The sequence below is a fragment of the Cetorhinus maximus genome, chromosome 19 (assembly GCF_964194155.1).
Source record: "Cetorhinus maximus chromosome 19, sCetMax3.hap1.1, whole genome shotgun sequence".
Classification (NCBI taxonomy): Eukaryota; Metazoa; Chordata; class Chondrichthyes; order Lamniformes; family Cetorhinidae; genus Cetorhinus; species Cetorhinus maximus.
In genome coordinates, this window is record NC_135897.1 from 92940799 (window position 1) to 92964510 (window position 23712).

General features: G+C 46.3%; 1 protein-coding gene across 3 annotated transcripts in view; it reads left to right on the plus strand.

The window, feature by feature from the left end:
• The window catches only part of LOC144694037 (TRAF2 and NCK-interacting protein kinase-like), a 242556-nt gene that overhangs the window by 189532 nt on the left and 29312 nt on the right, over positions 1-23712 (plus strand). For 2 of the 3 annotated variants that reach the window (XM_078564387.1, XM_078564388.1), the window contains 2 exons: positions 15764-15960; positions 21501-21636. In XM_078564387.1, coding sequence (XP_078420513.1) covers positions 15764-15960; positions 21501-21636 — 333 coding nt within the window. Of the gene's footprint in view, positions 1-1653; positions 1678-15763; positions 15961-21500; positions 21637-23712 lie in introns of all 3 variants that reach the window. The other variant, XM_078564386.1, reaches the window with a different exon arrangement.

A 23712-nucleotide genomic window follows, 5' to 3' on the forward strand; every position in this document is an offset into this window, starting at 1 on the left:
CCTTTCTCTCATCTCCCCTTTCGGCTCCAAGGGCAGAATTTTACAGCCCCCTGCCAAGCGGGTTTGCCGGTCGGGGGCTGCCTGTAAAATTCCCCCCGGTGACCCTTCCTCCACCCTCCTGCCCGCTGTCCGCCTGTCTGCAATTTTACAGAGGGCAGAGGGCCAAGCCCGCCTTTGTCCTGATTGAGGCCCTTAAGGGCCACTTCCTGCTTGGCCTCAATTTTGAGGCTGGTGGAAGCAGTGAAGGTACAGAGGCAGTGCCTGGCGGGTAGCCCTGATCGGGCCTCGGGTAAGGGGTGGGGGCGGTGCCCCCCCCCACAACAAACGAACGTACGAAATAGGAGGAGGAGGAGGCCATTCGGTCCCTCGGGCCTGCTCCGCCATTCAATAAGATCACGGCTGATATGTTTGTATTACTAATTCCACCATTCCCATCTAACCCCGATAACCTTTGATCCACTTGCCTAACAAGAATCCATCTACCTCTTGCTTTAAAAATATTCAATGACCCCACCCCCACCACCTTCTGAGGCAGAGAGTTCCAAAGTCGCACAACCCTCAGAGAGAAAAAAATTCTCCTCCTCTCTGTCCTAAAAGGGCGAGTCCTAATTTTGAAACGGTTCCCCCCCCAAGTCCTGGACTCACCCACAAGAGGAAACATTGGCTGGGATTTTGCGGCCATGTTGTGGGTGGGACCCGCTGTGGCCGAGGCGGAGCCCCAGCTGAAGTCCATTGGCTTGCGGCGGGACCGGAGGGTTACAGCGGTGGGCGGGTGTAGAAAATCCCGCCCATCATTTCCACGTCCACCTTGTCAAGACCGTTCAGGATCTTGTGTACTTCAAGCAAGGGCTCCCTTTCCACATCAGGCACGGCCCCTACAAGGTCTGCCTCTGTGGATGCTCCCTCCCCACCCCCATCCCAACCTCTCCATAAAGACCCCCACACCCACCTCTCCCCACCCTGAGACCTCCCCCACAATCATGGTCCTGGACTCCGGGACTTAGAATCTGGGGGCTGCTTGTCGCCCCCATCCCGGCCTCTGCTGCCGTTGGCACTGCCGGGGCCACACAGCTGTTGGCCAATCCAATTGGCCAGCGTCTCTCTGAGGCGGGATTTCTGCCCCTCACTCAGGAGGAAGTCCCGTCTCCAGCCAATTAACCCTCCTCAGAGAGTTAAGTGGCAGCGGGGCTGCTGTGATTGGCAGGGATGCCTTCCCCACTGACTCTTTGGGTGGCGGGTTGGGATACCCCACCATCTGAATAATCCTGCCCCAAGTCTCTGAACTGCACATGGCATGACTGCCTTATCTTTATTGAGTTGGTGAATGCCAAGTTAATGGACCTCCTCTTTGGCTGAGAAGGCAGTTACCAGCAAGGCCAAGCGGTGGCCACCAATAGGCAATGGCGCCAATTTGGTTTTGACCCTCATCCCACAAGTCAACAGCCTTGGTAGAGTTCAAATTTGCTCAGTTGATAAAGTTATTTAATATGCAGGGCATTGATATGTAAATTATTTTTTTTATTAAGCAGAGCTATGGCATTGAACTAACATTTCCACTTTTTCTCTTTTGTCTCTTAATCTCTCTCTCTCTCTCTTTCTCTCTCTTGGCTTCTCTTTCACCTCGATCGCGGACTAACCTTACCTTCCTCCCAGAGCTATAAGAAAGCAATAGATGAGGTTAGTGCCATCTTTCATATCGAAAGATAACATCGTGAAACCAGGAATCAAACCATGATGGCATTGTGAGCTTTTACATTTTTATTTTTTTGAAAAAGAAATGTGAAAAATTGAACTGCTCGCATATACATGGGGTTTTTGTTACACAGCCTCCCACATCCAGTCACCCTACCCGGCCGAGTAGCTTTTCTTCCCAGCTCCAATATGTTTTAGAAGAAACAAATTAGAGAGTTTAACAAAGTAAATACACAATTTTAAATGTACTGCAGTTATTCACCCTGACTTGTTCACAGTTTGGAATTGGATAGAATACATGATACAGAAACAGGTCCAACTGGTCCATGCTGGTGTATATGCTCCACACAAGCCTCCTCTCACCCTATTTCATCTCACCCCATCAACATATACCTTCTGTTCCATTACCCCACATGTGTTTATCCGGCTTCCCCTTAAATGCATCTGTTCACCTCAACCACTCCCTGTGGTAGCGCATTCCACACTCCCACCAGACTCTGGGTAAAGAAGTTTCTCCTGAGTTCCTTATTGGATTTATTAGTGACTAGATTATATTTATGGCCCCTGGAACGGTTCTCTCCCACAAGTGGTAACATTTTCTCTACATTTATCCAATCAAAACTGGAAAAAAAGAAAGGTTGATGCCCTTAACTATCAGCACCAGCTCTATATCGGTCTCCCAAGTCCAGCCTAGCACCTTAGTGTCACCAACTCTGCAGGATTGCCATGTAATTCCCAGTAATTAAAGATCAGCTTCCCGGATATTCCATAGATACATATGGGGTGGTGCATTCTGATAGGAGGACTAAGAAAGCCAGCTTGTCCTTTGAAAATATAATCTTAAAGACCTTTATCAAAGACAGAGATAGATAGATCTCTAGTTATTAAAGATATCAAGGAATAAGGCGATGGATGGTGCAGGAGAACGGGGTTGAAGTAGAGGATCAGCCATGTCCTAGTTGAGTGGCAGAGTATGCTCGAGGAGCCTATTTCCTGTCAGGTCCTTCCCTTCAACCTTCTCTTTTCTAGAGAAAAGAGTCACAGTCTGTTCATCCTTTCCCGAAAGGTACAACCTCTCAATAATGTGGAGACCAGAACTGTGCGATATTCTGAGTATGATCTAAACGAGGCTCTTCAAAGTTTAACATAACTTTACTGCTTTTCAATTCCATCCCTCTAGAAATGAACCCCAATGCTGTGTTTGCTTTTTTTTTAATGGCCTTGTGAAGCTGCATCGCTACTTTTAATAATTTGTGTGTCTGTCCCCTCGCATCCCTCTGCTCCTCTACCCCTGTTAGACTGTTAACTAAAAAAGAGCAAGCAAAGTGCATCATCATCTCACAGGTATCTGTACAATGTCTTGAAGATTAACCTCAATATCTGGAGGCGGCTTCTGGCTGATGCTGAAAAGTTGGCAGTCCGAGGCTGGAGTTGAGATACAGGTGCCTAGTTCAGAGTAGGTTCTGATAGCTGGGGTCATTAATCCTTTGAATGAAGCAAAACACTAATTTCCCGGTTGTCTATGGTATGAACGTCCTGTTGGCTTTTTGAAAGCCCTCTTTATTGTGTTATCTTTTCATGGGTGAGTATGAATGTTTTCCTGTGTGTGTGAAGGTGAGGGGGTGGTGTGGTTGCGGGTAGGCAGTGGAAGGTGTCTGGGGAGAGCTAGTGTTACCATAACATCGTGCATGAGCATTAAGGTTAAAGCAAAGTACTACCGATGCTGGAAATCTGAAATAAAAACAGAAAATGCTGGAAAAGCTCAGCAGGTCTGGCAGCGTCTGTGGAGACAGAAACAAGAGTTACCGTATACGGACTTGAAACGTTAACTCTGTTTCTCTCTCCACAGATGCTGCCAGACTTGCTGAGTTTTTCCAGCATTTTCTGTTTTTATCTCATGCATGAGCAACCTGGAATATTCCAGATCAGACTCGAGCGGAGTTGCGAGTCAGACAACTAATAACGAGAGGTTTACTACACTATTCCTTCTTGAGAACAGGGCCCTCACTTTGCTTTGTCAATGTGGTTCTACCCCCTGCTTTTAACCCTCTGTTGCCCTGATTTGGTCCCAGGCCTTGGTCACTGCAGCTCCAACAACAGCCTCTAGAGGTTGCCCCAGAGCAGTGTCTCCCATCCTGTGCACATGTGCGTCTATGTGTGTCAAGATGTCCAAAGCACAGTGCATCAGGGTTCCCACTAATGGCGTAATAGAACAGTATTGAACTGGGCCTCAGTCTGTGTGACAGGGTGAAGTAGCTGCTACCTGGGGAGTGGCTGACTAACTCGTGTGCTGCATGTAGATTTGTAGTTCGCAGATTGGAGGGTGTTATATAAGGAACACTGCAATGAGTTTTGCTTGACATCTGCTTCAAGAAGGTTCTTGAAGAAACTTGTAAATCTCCAACAGAAGTTTGCAGGAGAATTGGAGCTCTCACTGGTAACTGTGTCTCAGGTGACATTGCCAGTAGCGCTTGGGGGTTGGAGACCCCCCCTGCTTTAAATGTGTGCGCCAAGGCTGCTTGGCGTGAACCCAGTGCCCCGGGTTATTCCACGGCGCTCTCCTCTCCCTTGATTTCTGTTGCTCGGTGTTAAGAGCTGGGTTTCGCCTCAGGGTCTTCATGGACTTTGAATCAGATGATGTTTTAGTTTTAGGAACAGGAATCCAGATCTAAATCTAGACCAAATTTATATAATTTTTATTTTTGTTCCAGCGATGAGCTGCTGGGTTTAATTCCATTGTCAGGCATTGAAAGGAAAGTGGCACAAATTTCTCCATGATCATCGTTGGCAGATGTTTCCCTGAGGATGATACCAGGATTTAGAAATTCAAACTACAAGGACAGGTGACATAATCTAGGCTTGTAATCCGTGGAGTGTAGATGATCAAGAGTAATCTTACTGAAGCATTTAAGATGATTAAAGAATTGAATAGGGTCGACAGAGAGAAACTATTTCCTCTGGTGGGAGAGTCCAGAACAAGGGGGCAGAAGCTTAAAACAGAACCAGGGTGAATGGGGTGGTCTCCAGAAGATTTCCTCACACAAAGGGCAGTGGAAGTTTGGAACTCTTCCCCGCCTCCCCCCCCCCAACCAAAAATACTGTTACGGTTGGGGGGAGTCAATTAAAAATTGAAATTAATAGATTTTGCAAGTGCAAAATTTACTGCAAATGCTATAAATCTGAAATAATAACAGAAAATATTGGAAATACTCAGGTCTGACAGCATCTGCGGAAAGTGAAACAGAGTTGGTGATTCAGGTCAGTGATCTTGCGTGAGGATTTTTGTTGGGCAAAGGTGTTAAGGGTTACGGAACCAAATTGAATAAATGGAGTGAAGACACAAATCAGCCATCATCTAGTCAAGTGGTGGAACAGGCTTGAGGGGCAGAATGGCCTCCTCCTGCTCCTATGTTTCCCTGTCATTAGTGAAAGGTGTCATGTATGTAGAATAGGGGTCATGTGTCTAGATTCGAAGTTATCATTGTGTCACGAGTGCTTAATTCATCTTATTTTTCAGCAAAAACACAGACAAATTAAAAATGAAGCTTTTGATTTGAATATTTGATACCTAGAATCCATTTCCTTTCTCTTTTCTTCCTTTCCTTCCCAAGCCTGTGTTGAAGAGTTTCATACCTTATGGGGAGGGTAGGGGTCAGGAGAATCGGTTGCGGGGGGTGTGGGGATTGGGTTGGGGGTGGGGGGTGGTTGGGGGTAGAGGGGTTTCGATTGGGGGTGAGGGGGTGGAAGTGGGGGAGTGGGGTTGAGAGGGGGCTCTGATTCCATAACTGCCGGAGCTCTCTGGTGCTTCCAGTAAGCAAGTGGTGGCAGACTGTTCAGCCCAGAGAAGATTGGCATGTTGGCTGCTCCCCACACCTGAATATGGACGTTTGTCTTCTGTTAACAAAGACCATTAAAGGTCCCATGTCCTGTCCCCATTAGCACTTTCCAGTAATGGTCACTGGATAATGGTTGAGAGGAGGTAGACTGTCTCATTACCTCCCTCTCACCCCAATCCACTTCCCCATTACATAACATTCACAGCAGGCCCAGCTTATCTACTCTTAATGCTCCACATGAGCTTCCTCCCACCCCTCGTAATCTCATCCAATCAGCGTATCTTGTTTGATTGGATAAAGAAACCATAATCCAGCTGGGCGATATTGATAATGCTCGAGTTTATACTTCAATCTTCACTTGTGGTAATTTGGGGCTTATTTAGCTACCTCTTCAGGTCAGGCTACAATGATGAGGCTCCATTTGAGCCGGGTTAAGATTGAAAGATATGGGCAGTGGATAGAGAAATGTTCACAAGTTCTTTATTAAGTGGAAGTTGAAGCTAAAGGCAGAATTGGATTCTTCTGTACCCAATTATGGAAAGTGTAAAGCTATGTTGACGGTGAGCACAATGCAGAATTACTCCTTGCTCTGTGCAATATCCCAATACTGCCCCACTCCTAGACCCGTGTTCCATGTGAGTCAGTCAATTAAAACCACTGTGTCAGCCAGTGAGCTGGAGTTGGTGAACTACTTATGACAGGACTCTCAGTAAACAATCTATTTTACAACAAAGGGTTTATTTATTCAGCAAAGCAAACACAGTTTATGCACAGTCGATTTGAACAGAGTGTCTAAGAACAACAGCATGCAGAACGCATGACCAAAACTATTGTAACATCTCCCGATAAAAGCAGCAAAATGCAGTGAGTGGAGGACAGTCACGTAATTACAGAGTACGGCACAAAATGAACGTAAGTTATGAGGGGTATAGACAGAGTAAATGCGAGTAGACTCTTTCCACTTAGATTAGGAGAGATAAACACGAGAGGACATGGCTTTAGGGTGAAAGGGGAAAGGTTTAGGGGGAACATTAGGGGGAACTTCTTCACTCAGAGAGTGGTGAGAGTGTGGAACGAGCTACCATCTGATGTGGTAAATGCGGGCTCACTATTAAGTTTTAAGAATAAATTGGATAGATACATGGATGGGAGAGGTCTGGAGGGTTATGGACTGGGTGCAGGTCAATGGGATTAGTGGCATAATATTTTGGCACAGACTAGAAGGGCCGAATGGCCTGTTTTCTGTGCTGTAGTGTTCTATGGTTCTAAGTCACTTACAGCGGTGCGATTTTCAGGTTTAATTAAAGGGGACAATTACTCAATCATCTCCTTTCTGGCTGGGATTTGTCAGCCAATTTGAAGGTGTATTTGACCCTCCCTTTGGGAAAGTAGACATCAGGCAGTTTGCTTCAAAGCTGTGACAAACTTCCCGTTCTGCTGAAGAAGCCGACTCTGTGGTGATTGAGCGGGGGGGGGTAGAACTGTCCAGTCGTGTGCATGGAGTTTGAAGAAACAGTGCAGGTATTTTCAATTTGAAACAAAATTTCTGTTGATTTCTGGGCGGTGGTAGGAGAAGGTAACAGCATCATTGTGTCAACCTCTGTGATCCTTCGAATGTCTTTAGATTGTGCTGTGCAGTTTGGACCAATCTGACTATAACCTCAAGGTTACCATGAAAAGATCAGTTCTTAGAATATACTGCACAGTCAGAGGCCATCGGCCCCATCCTGCCTGTCCTTGAACAACCTACTCAATTAATGCCACTGCTCATACTCTATTCCCATAACCCTGCAATTTCTTCCTATTGAAATATAATAATTCCTTTTTGAAAGTTGTTATTAAATCCACTTCCACCAACTTTTCAGGCCATGCATAAAAACAAAAAACTGCATATGCTGGAAATCCAAAACAAAAACAGAAATACCTGGAAAAACTCAGCAGGTCTGGCAGTTCTGTTGAAGGGTCATGAGGACTCAAAACGTCAACTGTGCTCTTCTCCGCCGATGCTGCCAGACCTGCTGAGTTTTTCCAGGTATTTCTGTTTTTGTTTTCAGGCAATGCATTCCAGAGTGTAACAACTCCGTGTAAAAAAAAAAATCTTCTCACCTGCCCTCTGGTTCTTTTGCCAATTATCTTAAATGACCCAAATGATTGGGGAGAACTGTATCAGGTTATATGTCATGCAATCATTCACTGTTGGAATCTGACACTATTTAGCCACACTGAACTGGAGAATTGGTGATTAATCGAAGGATGACTGGGATTCACAGAATAACCCTAACTGAGTTTCTTTTGGTTTTTTTCCTTTGCTAAGTTTTGTGGTAGTCATTTTTTCAACTGGTTTCTTTCTCCCTGAACCCTCTCCCCATGCTGACCCATCGGTCACTAATGTAGGGAGAAATGGTAAGACTAATGCTTTGCAAGTGCTAGTTTCTGAACATCTGCATGTTTTGTGTGCGAGCCAGATTGGCCTAGTCCGTCCTAACAAGGCTGTGTCTGCTTGAACCTTTAACGCTTCGGGTGCCTTTGTATAGCTGAAATTGTGCATGACTTCCACCCCAAAACCACACAATTTTTCAAAGGCCGAACGCAACATCCTTTGTCGATGGGACTGCTCAAGTGACCAATTGCAATTCAGGGTTCATCGGTGTACCCTCCTGTTTGATGTTGTGTGAATGGTTAATTGACCCTAGTGATGCATTGACTTTGCACTGGCATCGAGGCAGTGCATGCTGGGTATGTTTGTGTTCACACTTACTGTGCAAGATTATCAACTCCCCCTTTGCCATGTCTGTGTCGAGCTTTGCAAGTGACTTGAGTTTGAAACTCTTTGGGACAATGCTGCAGGTTTTCGAACTGGCTTTGAAATAAATCAGACCAGAAACCCGGATTTCAATTCCTGCATGTTAGTCCTGGACTCCTAGAACAAAAATAATTTGCATTTATATAGCACCTATAGGGTAGTAAACCCAAGGTGCTTCACAGGAGCATTACCAAACAAAATCTGATACCGAACCACATAAGAGGAAATTAGCATTGGTGGCAGAAAGCTTGGTTAAAGAGTTAGTTTTAAGGGAACATTGTGAAGAGGATAGAGGGAGAGAGGTGACGAGGTTTAGGGAGGGAATTCCAGAGCTTGGGGGCCAGAGCAATGAAAATTGGGGATGTGCAAGAGGCTGGAATTGGAAAGAGCAGGGATCTCGGAGAGTTGTGGAGCTCGAGGAGGTTACAGAGAGAGAAAGTTGTAAGAACATGGAGTGATTTGAACCCAAGGATGCTTTGCTAGTCTGCGACCCAGTGCAAGTTGGCAAAGGCAGATGAAATGGTGAAACAGGGCTTGGTTGGAGTTCAGGTACACGTAATAGAGTTTCCAATAAGCTCAAGTTTGTGAAGTGTGGTAGATGGGAACATTGTTGCTCTGCTGGTAGTGTCAGAACCAAGAGTAAATTGTGGGAGTCACAATGAGCTATGAAGACTCCAGCTGAGGAGAGAACAACTGCAACTGCCTGAGAATAGACTCCGTTTGGGGTAAAACACCAACTTGATCAATCTCAATTGACGGCCATTTCCCTAGAATCCACAATGGGTATTTGATCTTGATCTAAAGGATCAAATATTCGCCAGTTAACCTAACAAATGATCTTATTGTCCAAACAATCAGTAGGAATGAATCAAATGAGACACAGATGTTGCTGAAAACAATTTGAGCACCATGCTGTTTGATGAATCCTTTTCTCACCCCACAATACACTACTTAGCTGGGAGGGAATGTCCATGAACGTGCAACCATGTCCAAGCCTCTCGAGTAGCTGAACTGGTATTTATATGGAGTTATAAGTCATATTGGTCCAGGGAAACTGTCATGACAACATTCTACAAATTCACCTTCTAGACTATTCTTTCCAATTTGATTGTCCCAGTCTATATGAAGATGGGAGTCCGTTGCCTTTGTTACAAGTTCCAGTAATTTCTTGTTTCATACTCTGTCCAATGGTAAAACTACTGTTCAGGGCCCTATAAAGTCCTCCCACCAGTGTTGGCCTTTGCTATCCCTAATTGCCTCCCATACTGATTCGACTTCATGATCTTCAGAGGCCAGATCTTAATGTCCTTAAGTCATCCTTTACTACCAGGGTGACCCCCTCCTCCTTTGCCATTCTGTCTATCTTTCCGAAATATTGTGTACCCTGGAATATTTATTTTCCAACTTTGATCAGCTTGCGACCCTGGGCTGAATGTTATGTGCCTCTGACGGATGTGTTTCCCATAGGGGAGCCTGGTAAAATGGGCACCCATCTCACCACCTTCCTGCCCACCCCCTGAGCTCACCCCCATATTGAAATGAGTAATTAAGGGTCAATTCGGCTTGTTTTCAAACCAATTGACCCTGATAATACGCTGCCCACGTCATAAAACATTTGGTGCGGGCAGCAAGGAGGGAGTGGGGAGCCCGGTTTTGTAACTGAAATGATTAAAGGGCAGAAAGGAAGGTCTCGCTCCTTGGGGGCTGCTCTTTGCCAATCACGGAGTGGACCCTCTCCCTTAGGTCGAACCCCCCTCTTCCTTCCTACCCACTGCCTCCCTTAAACCAACCCCCTCCAACCCCGCAACCGCCCTCCCCCCAACAACCTACCCAAACCCTCCTGGCCCAAGACCCCCCGGACTTCTGCTCCAGGGATCCATGGGCCTCGATCTTCTTTTCCTGCAGTCCCGGCAGTGGCCACCAATGCCTTCCTGGCACTGCCGTGAATGATGGAGCTGCCGGCTAATCTAATTGGCCGGCAGCTCCAGAGGGCGGGATTACAAACATACAACATAGGAACACAAGTAGGCCATTTGACCCCTCGAGCCTGCTCTGCCATTCAATAAAATCATGGCTGATCCATTTGTATTTCGAATTCCACATTCCCATCTACCCCTTACTGGGGCAGAAGTCCCAATCTTTAATCCGCCCCACAATGCTTTATGGCTGCGGGGCAGGGTGACGTGGAGCATACCGGCTCCACGCTGACGTTGTTTCCGGGGGTCGGGGGTGGGTGGGGGAGTGTGTCCCCACCTGCCTCCATAGTATTCACCCCCATGTCTCTATAATGGTGATTAAGTCCAAATCATTTACCTCTATTTGTGCCACTAGTTCATCTAAGTCCTAAGTTCAGTCAAGCCCTGTCCTGTGTTGAAGTAGCTGATCTCAGGCAGGGTGGCAGTGAGGATGCTGCACTTTGCCTGAATCTCCTGGGTTAACCATTGGAAAAAACATCCAGGATTCCTACTGATGATTGTTATCCGGTGACCACTGCTGGAAACTAAAGGTACAGCAATTGGGTGCTTTCAGGATGCTCTATGTAGTCAAATAGCTTGCCATTGCTCATTGCTTTGAGTCTCACACGTGCTCTTTGACCCCTTGGATAAGGCAGTGAAGGGCAGTCGGCAACAGTAGAACCATATCCCAGTGGTTGGTCAACAACTTTATAGAATGTCTTAATGCCCCATCGAGGCAACTTCAGGAAAGGAAGGGATGAAATTGGAAAAAGTATTGGGTATTTGGTGCAGAGGTTTGGGCCATGGTTAATGGCTGGTGCATCTCCCACTTTACATTGAAGGGTTGTAGTTCTGAATCTAATGTGGGTACTTAAGCTGGTAGATTGTGTTCAGAGGAGCATGTATCCCAGGAGTCATGGCAAACAGTGTAACCAAACAGCATAGTCCTAACATCTTTCAAGCCAATCAGATGCATTTTCCCCAATGTTTGGTTGTCATTGTCTTCTCCTGGCGTGGACTTCATTGGAGCGAGGTGAGCACTGAGTTCAAAGCTCCGCCAGTACTGATGTTGACAAGCAAATAGGCAGGGAAAATGTACTTCATATGTAACTGGTTACCTGAAGGAGATTGTTTCCAAGGAGCCAAGCACTTTTTAACCTTTAACTTTTAACCCCATTGGAAGTGCAAGACACAGAATGTTACACAGACCTCAAGTACAAAAGCTACAGCCTGTTCCATGTTTTCTGCCTGTCCTCGCTCATGTTCCCTGTCTGTCCCATCAATCCCCCTCCAAACCAGCATGGGTAACTGGCTGTCCCAAGTAGCTATCATGATCATTGACCTTCCTTTCTTCCCTAAGAAAATGGTTTAGTTGCTTCCTTCATCCTCATCGCTCGCTCTCATACAAATGACATTCAAGATTCAACTAACATGACTCCAGTGACAGACTAGAATGTCCCCTTCGAAATATTTCCAAAACAGAACCTACCAAAATAACATTAAGTTGAAAGCAAAATACTGCAGGTGCTGGAAATATGAAATAAAAACAGAAAATGCTGGAAAAACTCAGCAGGTCTGACAGCATCTGCAGAGAGAGAAACAGAATTAACGGTTCAAGTCCGTATGACTCTTCTTCAGAGCTGAAGAGAAGTAGAAATGTGGTCGATTTTATATTGTTTACGGGGGGGGTGGAACAGGTGGAGCAAAATAAAAGGTCAGGGATAGGTGGGAGCTCAGGAGAGATTGGCAATGATGTCATGGACACAAGACAAAGGGAGTGTTAATGGCAGTGTTAAAGACTAAAGAAAGTGCTGATAGTGGCATAAAGGTAAGATAGCAGAATGTGTTAATAGCAGAACAAGGGTCAGCGCTCTGTGAAAGAACAACATAGAAACAAGTGACAGGCGGCCCTGTGGGAGGGGATTGAGGAAAAATGCTTAAAAAAAAGAATAATTAACTAAATAAAATTTAAAATAATTAAAATTAAAAAATTTTAAAATTAGATTAAAAAGGGGGTAAAGATGAAGGAGAGAGTTCATGGTCTGAAGTTGTTGAACTCAATGTTAAGTCCAGAAGGCTGTAAAATGCCTTATCGGAATATGAGATCTTGAGATCCACACTCAGTGCCATGCACCGCCAGATGAACACACTCAACCTCTCCCTCCAGCAGCACCGACTCACCCTATCTCAAAGCTGTCCTTGCCCCCAGTTTCATTTTATTTTTATTCTCATCCGACATCTTAACAAGAAACTTTTCCTCTTCCTTTCATGTGTTAAAGCATGCAAGCTCCAACAGCTTACTGATACCAACACCCATCCAGGACCCTCCCCCAACTCACACCACCTTCCCATCCCTCTGACCCCATCCCGTCTTCTAATCCCAGCCCTTGACATGTATTCACCATACCCTCTGACCTTCCTCTCTCTGGTGCTGAATGTTCAGTGCTCAGCAAAGGACTCAGTTTCATCCTCTTGCATCCTCACCTCAATGAATTTCAGGCTCGGCACGATGCTGAACTCTTCTTCCACCGCCTTCGTCTCCGTGCTCACTTCTTTGGGCAGGAGTCCTCCCCCCATCAAATGGATCCTTTCACCCACCTCCAGTATTCTCCCTCCACCTGGACCCCTCCCTCTGGCCTCTTACCCACCCCTCATCTTTTCATTGAGAACTGTCGGCTTGACATCGGCCGTCTCAATTTCTCTGCTCCTCTCACCCACTCTAACCTGTTACCTTCTGAACTTGCTGCACTCCGTTCTCTTAGGTCCAACCCTGACTTTATTATCAAACCTGGCAGCTGGGCTGGTGCTGTTGTTGTCTGGCGCACTGACCTCTACCTCGCAGAGGCTGAGCGTCAGATCTCAGACACTTCCTCCTACCTCCCCCTGGAACATGACCCCACCACCACACAAGCCATTGTTTCTAGGACTATCACTGACCTCATCTCCTCTGGAGATGTTCCCTCCACAGTTTCCAACCTCAGTCTTCCAGCCCTGCACAACCCGCATCTACCTCCTTCCTAAAATCCACAAACAGGACTGTCATAGACCCATCCTGTCCGCTCCACGGAACTCATTTCTTCTGATCTTGACTCCATTCTCTCTCCACTTGTCTATATTTGATAGAGGTGTTCAAAATCGTGAAGGGGCTGGATAGAGTAGACAGGGAGAAACTGTTCCTGATCGAGAATGAGAGGGCACAGATTTAAAGTGGTTTGCAAAAGAAGCAAATGTGATGTGAGAAAACACTTTTTTCACATTTCCATTCAAGTCTGGAATGTACTGCCTGGAAGTGTGGTGGAGGCAGGTTCAGTCGAGGCATTCAAGAGGGCATTAGTTGATTATTTGAATAGAAACAATATGCAGGGATATGGGGAAAAAGCAGGAGTACGGCACTAAGTCATGATGTTCATTTGGAGAGTGCTAACACGATGGGCCAAATGGCCTCCTTCTGTGCTCTAATTCTGTCCCTTCCCACCTACATTCATGATTCTTCTAATATCCTACACCATATCGATAATTTCCAGTTTCCTGGCCCTAACCACCTCCTCTTCACCATGGACGTCCAATTCCTCTACACCTCCATCCCCCACCAGGATGGTCTGAGGGCCCTTAGCTTCTTCCTAGAACAGAGGCCTGAACAATGCCCCCCCCGACCACCACTCTCCGTCTGGTTGAACTTGTTCTCTCACTGAACAATTTCTCCTTTAACTTGTCTCACTTCCTCCAAATAACAGGTGTGGCTATGGGTACCCGCATGGGTCCCAGTTATGCCTGTCTCTTTATGGTGTATGTGGGACATTCCTTGTTCCAGTCCTACTCCGGCCCCCTCCCACAACTCTTTCTCCGGTACATCCATGATTACTTCGGTGCCGCTTCATGCTCTCGTCTGGACCTGGAAAAATTTATCGATTTTTGCTTCAAATTTCCACTCATCTATCGCTTTCACATGGTCCATCTTCAACACTTCACTTCACTTCACTTCCTTGACCTCTCTGATTCCATTTCTGGTGATAGACTGTCCACCAATATCCACTACAAGCCTACCGACTCCCACAGCTAACTCGACTACAGCTCCTCACACCCCGCTTCCTGTAAGGACTCCATCCCATTCTCTCAGTTCCTTCGCCTCCATCGTATTTGTTTCGATGATGCCACTTTCCAAAATGGCACTTATGACATGTCTTCCTTTTCCCTTAACCAAGGGATCCCCCCACGGTGGTTGACAGGGCCCTCAACCTTGTCCAACCCATCATCCGTGCCTCTGCCCTTACCCCTACCCCTCCCTCCCAGAACCATGATAAGGTCCCCTTCGTCCTCACTTTTCACCCCACCGTGAACACTCTCCTCTATCTTTACCCCTTTTCTAATCCATTTGTGTTTTTTTATTTTAATTTAAATGTATTTATTTATTTATTCATTTTTTAAAGATCCTTTTTCCCCAACCACACACGTCCCCCACCCTCAATCCACTCCCACAGGGCCGCCTGTCACTTGTTTCTATGTTCTGCTTTCACAGAGCGCTGAGCCTTGTTCTGCTATTAACACATTCTGCTTTTACCTTTCTGCCACTATCAGCACCTTCTTTAGTCTTTACCACCACCATTAACACTCCTTTCGTCTTGTGTCCATGACATCTTTGTCAACCTCTCCTGAGCTCCCGCCTATCCATGACCTTTTATTTTGTTCCACCCTCTCTTAAACAGTATAAAATCCATCACATTTCTACTTCTCTTTAGCTCTGAAGAAGAGTCATAAGGACTTGAAACGTTAACTATTTCTCTCTCCACAGATGCTGCCTGACCTGCTGAGTTTTTCCAGCATTTTCTGTTGTTATCTACCAAAATAACTGTTGGCCTTGAAATTTTTTTAAAAAATGTATTTGGTTATGGGATGTGGGCGTCGCTGGCTGGGCCAGCATTTATTGCCCATCCCTAATTGCCCTTGTTCAGAGGGCACTTAAGAGTCAGCCACATTTCTGTGCGTCTGGAGTCACATGTAGGCCAGACCAGGTAAGGACAACAGATTTCCTTCCCGAAAGGGCATTAGTGAACCAGATGGGTTCTTTTTTTAATGACAATTGGCAATGGTCTTGTGGTAATTCCAGACTTTTATTGAATTCAAACCTGGGACCCCACAGTATTACCCTGGGTCTCTGGAACACGAGTCCAGTGATAATACCACTATGTTACTGCCTCCCCTTAATTGGATAAAGTATTAAGGAAACCTTGAAATGAGCTGCCCTTTAAAGAGGAGCGCAAAACATCTCTTTAGTCCTAATGACCCTATTCAAGCTCACTCCCTGATCTTTTGCTTTGAGCCTTTTCCAAAGGAAAGCGCTCGATTGGCAATTCCTCCAATTATGATTGCCATAGCTTTGCTTTGTGATGTTTTGTTCCTTGTGATCACTTGATTCTGCCTTTATTTCACAGCTCTGCAGAGTTTTAATTCGTATACATTTTTGTTACTCATTTTCTCAGGACTTGACAGCTTTGGCCAAAGAATTGCGGGAACTACGCAATGAAGAGTCATCCCGCCCACCTATTAAAGTCACCGACTACTCTTCTTCCAGTGAAGAGTCGGAAAGCAGCGAGGAAGAGGAGGAGGAGGAAGAAGAAGATGCAGAAAATGAGACGCAGGACGGGACAGTCCCAGTCAGTGATATTCCCAGGATAATGTAAGGAAAGTCTTAAATATACCTCAGTCCAACTAACTCCACACAGAACGTGCAGTCACAGATAAAGTTTTAGCCGGGAATGCTTGTATACTGGTTTTGTTATTGGACTCATAATCCAGAGGCTGAGACTAATGATAAAGGCAAAATACTGCGGATGCTGGAAATCTGAAACAAAAAACAAAAAACACTGGAAAAACTCAGCAGGTCTGACAGCGTCTGTGGAGAGAAAGACAGGGTTAATGTTTCGAGTCCGTATGACTCTTCTTGAGCTTTGAACAAGAGTCATATGGACTTGAAATGTTAACTCTGTCTTTCTCTCCACAGACGCTGTCAGACCTACTGAGTTTTTCCAGCATTTTTTTGTTTTTGTTTGGCTGAGACTAAGGACCTGGAATTCCCGTTCAAATCCAACCAGGGCAGCTGGAGAATGCAAATTCTGTTAATTAAATAAACCTGGAATGAAAAGCTCACCTTACTAACAGTGACCATGAAACTACTGAATTGTCATTTAAAAACCCATCTGGTTCAAAAATGTCCGCTAGGGAAGGAAAACTGCCGTCCTTAGCTGGCCTGGCCTACATGTGAACTGTGGTCCCTTAGCAATGTGGTTGACTATGGCCTAGCAAGTCACTCAGTTGTTAAGAGAGTGGCTCACCACATCTTCTCAAGGGAAATTAGCGATGGGTGATAATTGCTGGCCTTGCTAGTGATGCCCAAAACCTATGAATGGATTTAAAAATATATTGTGGGTGGGGGATGACATCAAGACTAGCGCTGAAGCTTGGAGCAGTAGAGAAGAGCTTAAAAAAAGATACCAATTGGACAAAGTGGAACACGTGACCTGTATTTGACCCCATGAAATGGTTATGTGCATGCGACCAAAAATTGCGGAGGGTGGTGGCATAGTGGCAACGTCACTGGACTGGTAATCCAGCCACCCACAGTAAAACTCCGGAGTCCCGGGTTCGAATCCCACTACGGTGAAATTTGAATTTAAGAAAAATGCACCTGGTTCACTAATGCCCTTTAGGGAAGGAAATATTCCCTTCCCTAAAGGGTGTTAGTGAACCAGGTGTGTTCTCGCCTGGTCTGGCCTACATGTGGCTCCAGATTCACAGTAATGTGGTTGACTCTTAAATGTCCTCTGAAATAGCCTAGCAAGCTAATTAGTTGTATCAAACTAGTAAGAAGCCAATAAAAAAGAATGAAACCAGCAGACCACCCGGCATCGACCTAGGCACCGGAAATGACAAAGGCAAACCCAGCCCCGTCGACCCTGCAAAGTCCTCCTCACTAACATCTAGGGGCTTGTGCCAAAATTGGGAGAGCTGTCTCACAGCTTGGCATAGTCATCCTGACAGAATGATACTTTAGAGACCATGTCCCAGACACCACCATCAATATCCCTGGGTATGTCCTGTCCCACTGACAGGAGAGACCCAGTAGAGATGGCAGCACAGTGGGATACAGTCACCCCAGGAGTTTCCCTGGGAGTCCTTAACATTGACTCCAGACCCCATGAAGTCTCATGGCATCAGGTCAAATATGGACAAGGAAACCTCCTGCTCGTTACCACATACTGCCCTCCCTCAGCTGATGAATCAGTGCTCCTCCATGTTGAACACCACTTGGAGGAAGCACTGAGGGTGGTAGGGGCACAGAATATACTCTGGGTGGAGGACTTCAGTGTCCATCACCAAGAGTGGCTCAGTGACACCACCACAGACCGAGCTGGCCAAGATCTAAATGACATTGCTACTAGACTGGGACTATGGCAGGCGGTGAGGGAACCAACAAGATGGAAAAACATACTTGACCTCATCCTTACCAACCTGCCTGCCGCAGATGCATCTGCCCATGACAGTATCGGTAGGAGTGACCACTGCACAGTCATTGTGGAGACAAAGTCCCGTCTTCACACTGAGGATACCCTACATCGTGTTGTGTGGCACTACCACCGTGATAAATGGAGTAGATTTTGAATAGATCCAGCAAAATCAGTGCAAAAGACTGGGAATCCATGAGGTGCTGTGGGCCATCAGCAGCAGCTGAATTGTACTCAGTCACAATCTGTAAACACATGGCCTGGCATATCCCTCACTCTACCATTACCACTAAGCTAGGGGATCAGCCCTGGTTCAATGAAGAGTGCAGGAGGGCATGCCAGGAGCAGCACCAGGCATACCTAAAAATGAGGTGTCAACCTGGTGAAGCTATAACACAGGACTACTTGTGTGCCAAACAGCATAAGCAGCAAGTGATAGACAGAGCTAAGTGATCCCACCAACCAATGGAACAGATGTAAGCTCTGCAGTCCTGCCACATCCAGTTGTGAATGGTGGTGGACAATTAATTAACTAACCAGAAGAGGGGGCTGCACAAATATCCCCATCCTCAATGATAGAGGAGCCCAGCACATCAGTGCAAAAGATAAGGCTGAAGCATTTGCTTCAAGAAACAGCTGAAGGCACTGGATCCTGCAAAGGCTATGGGCCCTGACAGTATTCCGGCAATAATACTGAAGACTTGTGCTCCAGAACTTGCCGTGCCCCTAGTCAATCTGTTCCAGTACAGCTACAACACTGGCGTCAGCCAGCCTATGTAGAAAATTGCCCAGGTATGCCCTGTACACAAAAAGCAGACAAATCGAACCCGGCCAGTTACTGCTGTATCAGTCTACCCTCCATAACAAGTAAAGTAATGGAAGCGGTCATCAATCACGCTATCAAGCGGCACCTGCTTAGCAATAACATGCTCACTGGCTCCCAGTTTGTGTTCCACCAGGGTCACTTAGCTCCTAACCTCATTACAGTCTTGGTTCAAACATGGACAAAAGAGCTGAACTCCCGAGATGAGGTGAGAGTGACTGCCCTTGACATCAAGGCAGCATTTGACCAAATGTGGCATCAAGGAGCCCTAGCAAAACTGGAGTCAATGGGAATCAGGGGAAAAACTCCCCACTGGTTGGAGTCATACCTAGCACAAAGGAAGATGGTTGTGGATGTTGGAGGTCAGTTAACTCAGCTCCAGGACATCACTGCAGGAGTTCCTCAGGGTAGTGTCCTCAGCCCAACCATCTTCAGCTGCTTCATCAATGACCTTCCTTCCATCATAAGGTCAGAAGTGGGGATGTTCTCTGATGATTGAACAATGTTCAGCACCATTCGCGACTCCTCAGATACTGAAGCAGCCCATGTCCTAATGCAGTAAGACCTGGACAATATCCAGGCTTGGGCTGACAAGTGGCAAGTAACATTCGTGCCACACAAGTGCCAGTCAATGACCACTTCCAACAAGACAGAATCTAACCATCACCCCTTGACATTCAATGGCATTACCATTGCTGAATCTCCCACGATCAACATCCTGGGGGTCACCATTGACCAGAAACTGAACTGGACTAGCCATATAAATACTGTGGTTACAAGAGCAGGTCAGAGGCTGGGAATCCTGCAGTGAGTAACTCATCTCCTGACACTTCAAAGCCTGTCCACCATCTACAAGGCACAAGTCAGGAGTGTGATGGAATACTCCCCACTTGCCTGGATGAGTGCAGCTTCAACAACACTCAAGAAATTTGACACCATCCAAGACAAAGCAGCCAGCTTGATTGGCACCACATCCACAAACATTCACTCCCTCCACCACCGACACACAGTAGCAGCAGTGTGTACCATCTACAAGATGCACTGCAGCAACTCACCAATGTTCCTTTGACAACTCCTTCCAAACACATGATCCCTACCATTTATAAGGACAAGGGCAGCAGATACATGGAAACACCACCACCAGCAAGCTCCCCTCCAAGTCACTCACCATCCTGACTTGGAAATATATCGCCGTTCCTTCGCTGTCACTGGGTCAAAATCCTGGAACTCCTTCCCTAACAGCACTGTGGGTGTACCTACACCACATGGACTGCAGCGGTTCAAGAAGGCAGCTCACCACCAGCTCAAGGGCAATTAGGGATGGGCAATAAATGCTGGCCTAGCCAGCGAAGCCCACATCCTGTTATTGAATTTTTAAAAATTGAACCTGGGATAGAAGCAGAGAAAGTTTATGGCACAGAAGGTGGCCATTTGGCCCATTGTGTATATGCCTGGTAATTAAAAGAGAGATCCAGCCTAATCCCATTTTCTAGATTTTGTTCCATAGTCCTGTAGGTTACAACATCTCAGGTGCATATCCAGGTGTTTTTTTTTCAAATGCGATGAGGGTTTCTTCCTTTATCCTCCTTTCAGGCAGTGAGTTCCAGACCCCCATCACCTTCTGGGTGAAAGAAATTCTCATCAATTCACCTCTAATCCTTCTGCCAATTACTTTCAACTAATGCCCCCTGGTGATTGGCCTCTCTGCTAAGGGAAATATGCCCTTCCTGCCTACTCAATCTAGGCCCCTCATAATTTTATGCACCTCAATTAAATCTCCCCTGAACCTCCTCTGTCCCAAAGAAAATACCCCCAGCATATCCAATCTTTCCTCATTGCTAAAATTCAGCATTCCTGGCAACAGCTTTGTAAATCTCCTCTGTACACTCTCGAGTGCAATCACATCCTTCCTAAAAGGCAGTGGGCAGAGCTACACAAAGATCCTCGAGGCCTGTTTGCAGCGAATTTATCCACCGATCACCATTGTTTCAACTCACCAATTTATAATCGCCTTGTGTTTGTGAGCAGGTTTTTTGATAACCTGTTTGTTGGTGATTTATAAGCAAAACCCGTGCCTGCATAAATTGTATTGAAACTTCCAAATCTTGCAGGGAACACAAGGTGTCAGCTATGGCTCAGCGGGTAGAACTCTTACCCCCCCCCCCACCACCCCACCACCCAGAGTCAGGAAGCTGTGGGTTCAATTCCCACTCCAGAGACTTGAGCACAAAATCCAGGCGGATGCTCCCAGCACAGCATTGAGGGAGTGCTACACTGTCGGAGGCGCTGTCTTTGAAATGCGACACTGAAGCAAGGCCCTGTCTCTCCCCTCAGGTGGATATAAAAATCCCATGGCATATTTGGAAGAAGTACAGGGGAGTTCTCCATGATGTCCTGGCCAAGGTTTACTTCCTAAACATATCACAAAAATATGGTCATGTATTACATTGCTCTTTATGGGACCGTGCTGGGTGCACATTGGCTGCTCTGTTTCCTGCATTACAACAGTTCCAAAGTAGTCCAGCTGCTGTAAAGCACTGTAGAATGTTGTGGTAATCCCGCTATAGGGTGAGATTTTCCAGCCCTGCCTGCCACCAGGATTGTCCGATGTCGCTGAAAGTGAATGGACTTTTGGCTGAGCCATCGAACCTCCCACGGTGGAAAATCCCAGCCAAAGAAGTTCAAGTCTTGTTTTCTATCTTTTTTTCTCTCTTTCCTTCCTTTCTCTCCCTCCAGCCTTTTTCTTTCTCTCTCTCTCTCCTTCTCTCTCACTTTCTCTCCTTTCTCTTTTGCTCTCCTTTTCTTCTATCATTAATAGAAATTTGGTTCAGCAGCTATAGAACCCATTGAAAGTAAACTTCCTGCTCTTGAGTCTGGGCCCTTACCTTGCAGGCCAACCTCTGCGCCAGGCAGCAGTGAGCAGTATAATGAGGAATATGGCGTGGGACTAGTGGGCATGCAAGAGGGAGCTTTGCCATCTGATCTCTACAGCAACACGTCAGGAGACGGAACCCTGATTATCCGAGAGGTATGTATCCATTGATAACTGCAAGAGTTGTACAAAAGTTAAAACACGACTTTATAGTTTTATCCATATAAAGAACTAGCCAGACCTTCCACTTCTTCATCTGTGTAATTAACTAAGAAGAAATTGAGCAAGTTAGGTGAGGGGTAAAGGGGCACCATAATGCAGGACACCAGTAAGTCCATGAGTTACCAAGTGGATTGAGGATGGAAGAAGTGGATGAGAAGAGTTTGAATTGAAGTGTGAGCCAGGTGGAGTAATAAAGAGGTAAGTGGGTGGGAAGAAAGGTTGAAGGCAAAAACCGCCTCTGCTCCTGCAAATACCCATTCTCAATGAGAGTTGTTGGCAGTGGGACTACCGTAGTTTACCCTTCCGTAGCTCTGCCCTTCTTTGTAACAGGCAGAAGGATGACACAGTGCCTGGCCAGATGTGGTGGACCAGATGTGGGGCTCCTAATGCTGTCCCGTGCAGTTGTGGCATTTATCCGGCTGTAATAGGGTTTATTTATCAGAGTGACTGTAAGAGCTTCTCTCATCTTATTTTGGGCTTGAAAAGCCATGATGTAAGTTGCAATCTTCTACCACAGAAGTGTAGGGTAACATCCATCGGACCATGGACACTCGCAGTGCAGAAAGAAGCTATTGGGCCAATCACACCTGTGCCGGCTCCTTCAAAGAGCTATCCAATTAATTCCACACCCTTTCTCTTTCATCACTGGTCTGTATTTATCCAATTCTCTTTTGAAAGTTACCATTCAATTTGCTTCCACAACCCCCCCCCCACCTTTCATGCAGCATATTCCACATCACAACAACTCGCTGTGTAAAAAAAAAGTAATTCTCCTGACCTCAGCTCTGCCTCGTTTGCCATTTACCTTCAAATCTGCGTCCCTCTGGTTACCGGCCCTCCCACCACTGGAAACAATTTCTTTCCATTTACTCGGTCAAACTTCCTGACTGAACGCCTCAGGCAAATCTTCAGATTGGAAATGAATGTAAGTTTCCTTTCTGACAGCTGTTGAGAGTCAAAGGCTGAGTGTTTGACCCTCCAATCCACAGCTGGCTTGAGCCCACAAACTGTCCAATTAGGTGTCTTGTTGGCTGGTAGTGAGATGGCGCTCTTCTGATGTTGGGAGGTGAGGTACAAGGAGAGATTTTGAAATGTAGCACCTAAAGATGGCTGTAACTGGGTGCGTGATGTAAAAATCTCAGGCATCCTTCATCTTAATTGACCATTTTATCTATGGACAGGCCTCGATACCTGGCTCTAAAAGCTGTAAGGCGGCTTGTCCACTCGAGGGTGAGGTGAATTCTGTCAGTTTTTCCTTCCTTCCTCTCCTTCCCCTTTCTCTTCTTCCCAGCACTCAACCAAAAACTCTGCCAAGTGTCTGGCCTTAACCACATCAGTATGTTGGGCAGCGCTGGGATTTGAACACAAGGTACCAATGTAGGAAAATTTTTAATAATCTATTTTTGGGATATGGACATCATTAGCGAGGCTGGAACTTATTACCCGTCCCTAATTTCCCCTTGAGAAGGTGATGGTGAGCTGCCTTCTTGAACCGTTGCAGTCCATGTGGTGTAGGTACACCCACAGTGCTGTTAGGGAGGGAGTTCCAGGATTTTAACCCAGCGATGGTGATGGAAAGGCAATATATTTCCAAGTCAGGATGGTGAGTGACCTGGAGAAGGACTTGCAGCTGGGGAGGTGGGAGCAGGGTGGGGATTGTGTTGAGGGTTGGGGTGGGGGGAAGGGTAATGTAGGGGGGCAGTTCTCCAGACAGGTTTTGAGGCCCAGCCCACCTACCTGGCCACAGCTGGGACTGCAAGGCACCCGGTGGAGAGGTTTTTCCTCCCTGATGGTGGCCAGACTGCTGAGGGACTTGTTTAAAGTTAAAAATTTTAAAAGTTGGAGAGAGGGCACCTCCGACTTTGGGCTCCCTCTCTCTTTCTTACCTGGGAAGGCAGTCTGCTGCTGCTTCTTTGTTGAAAGTCTCCTGTTGACCCACTAGCTTTGAGGACCTCCCCCCCCCCCCGCTTAATTGCAAGCCCACACACTAATTGGCCTATTGGGAAAAAT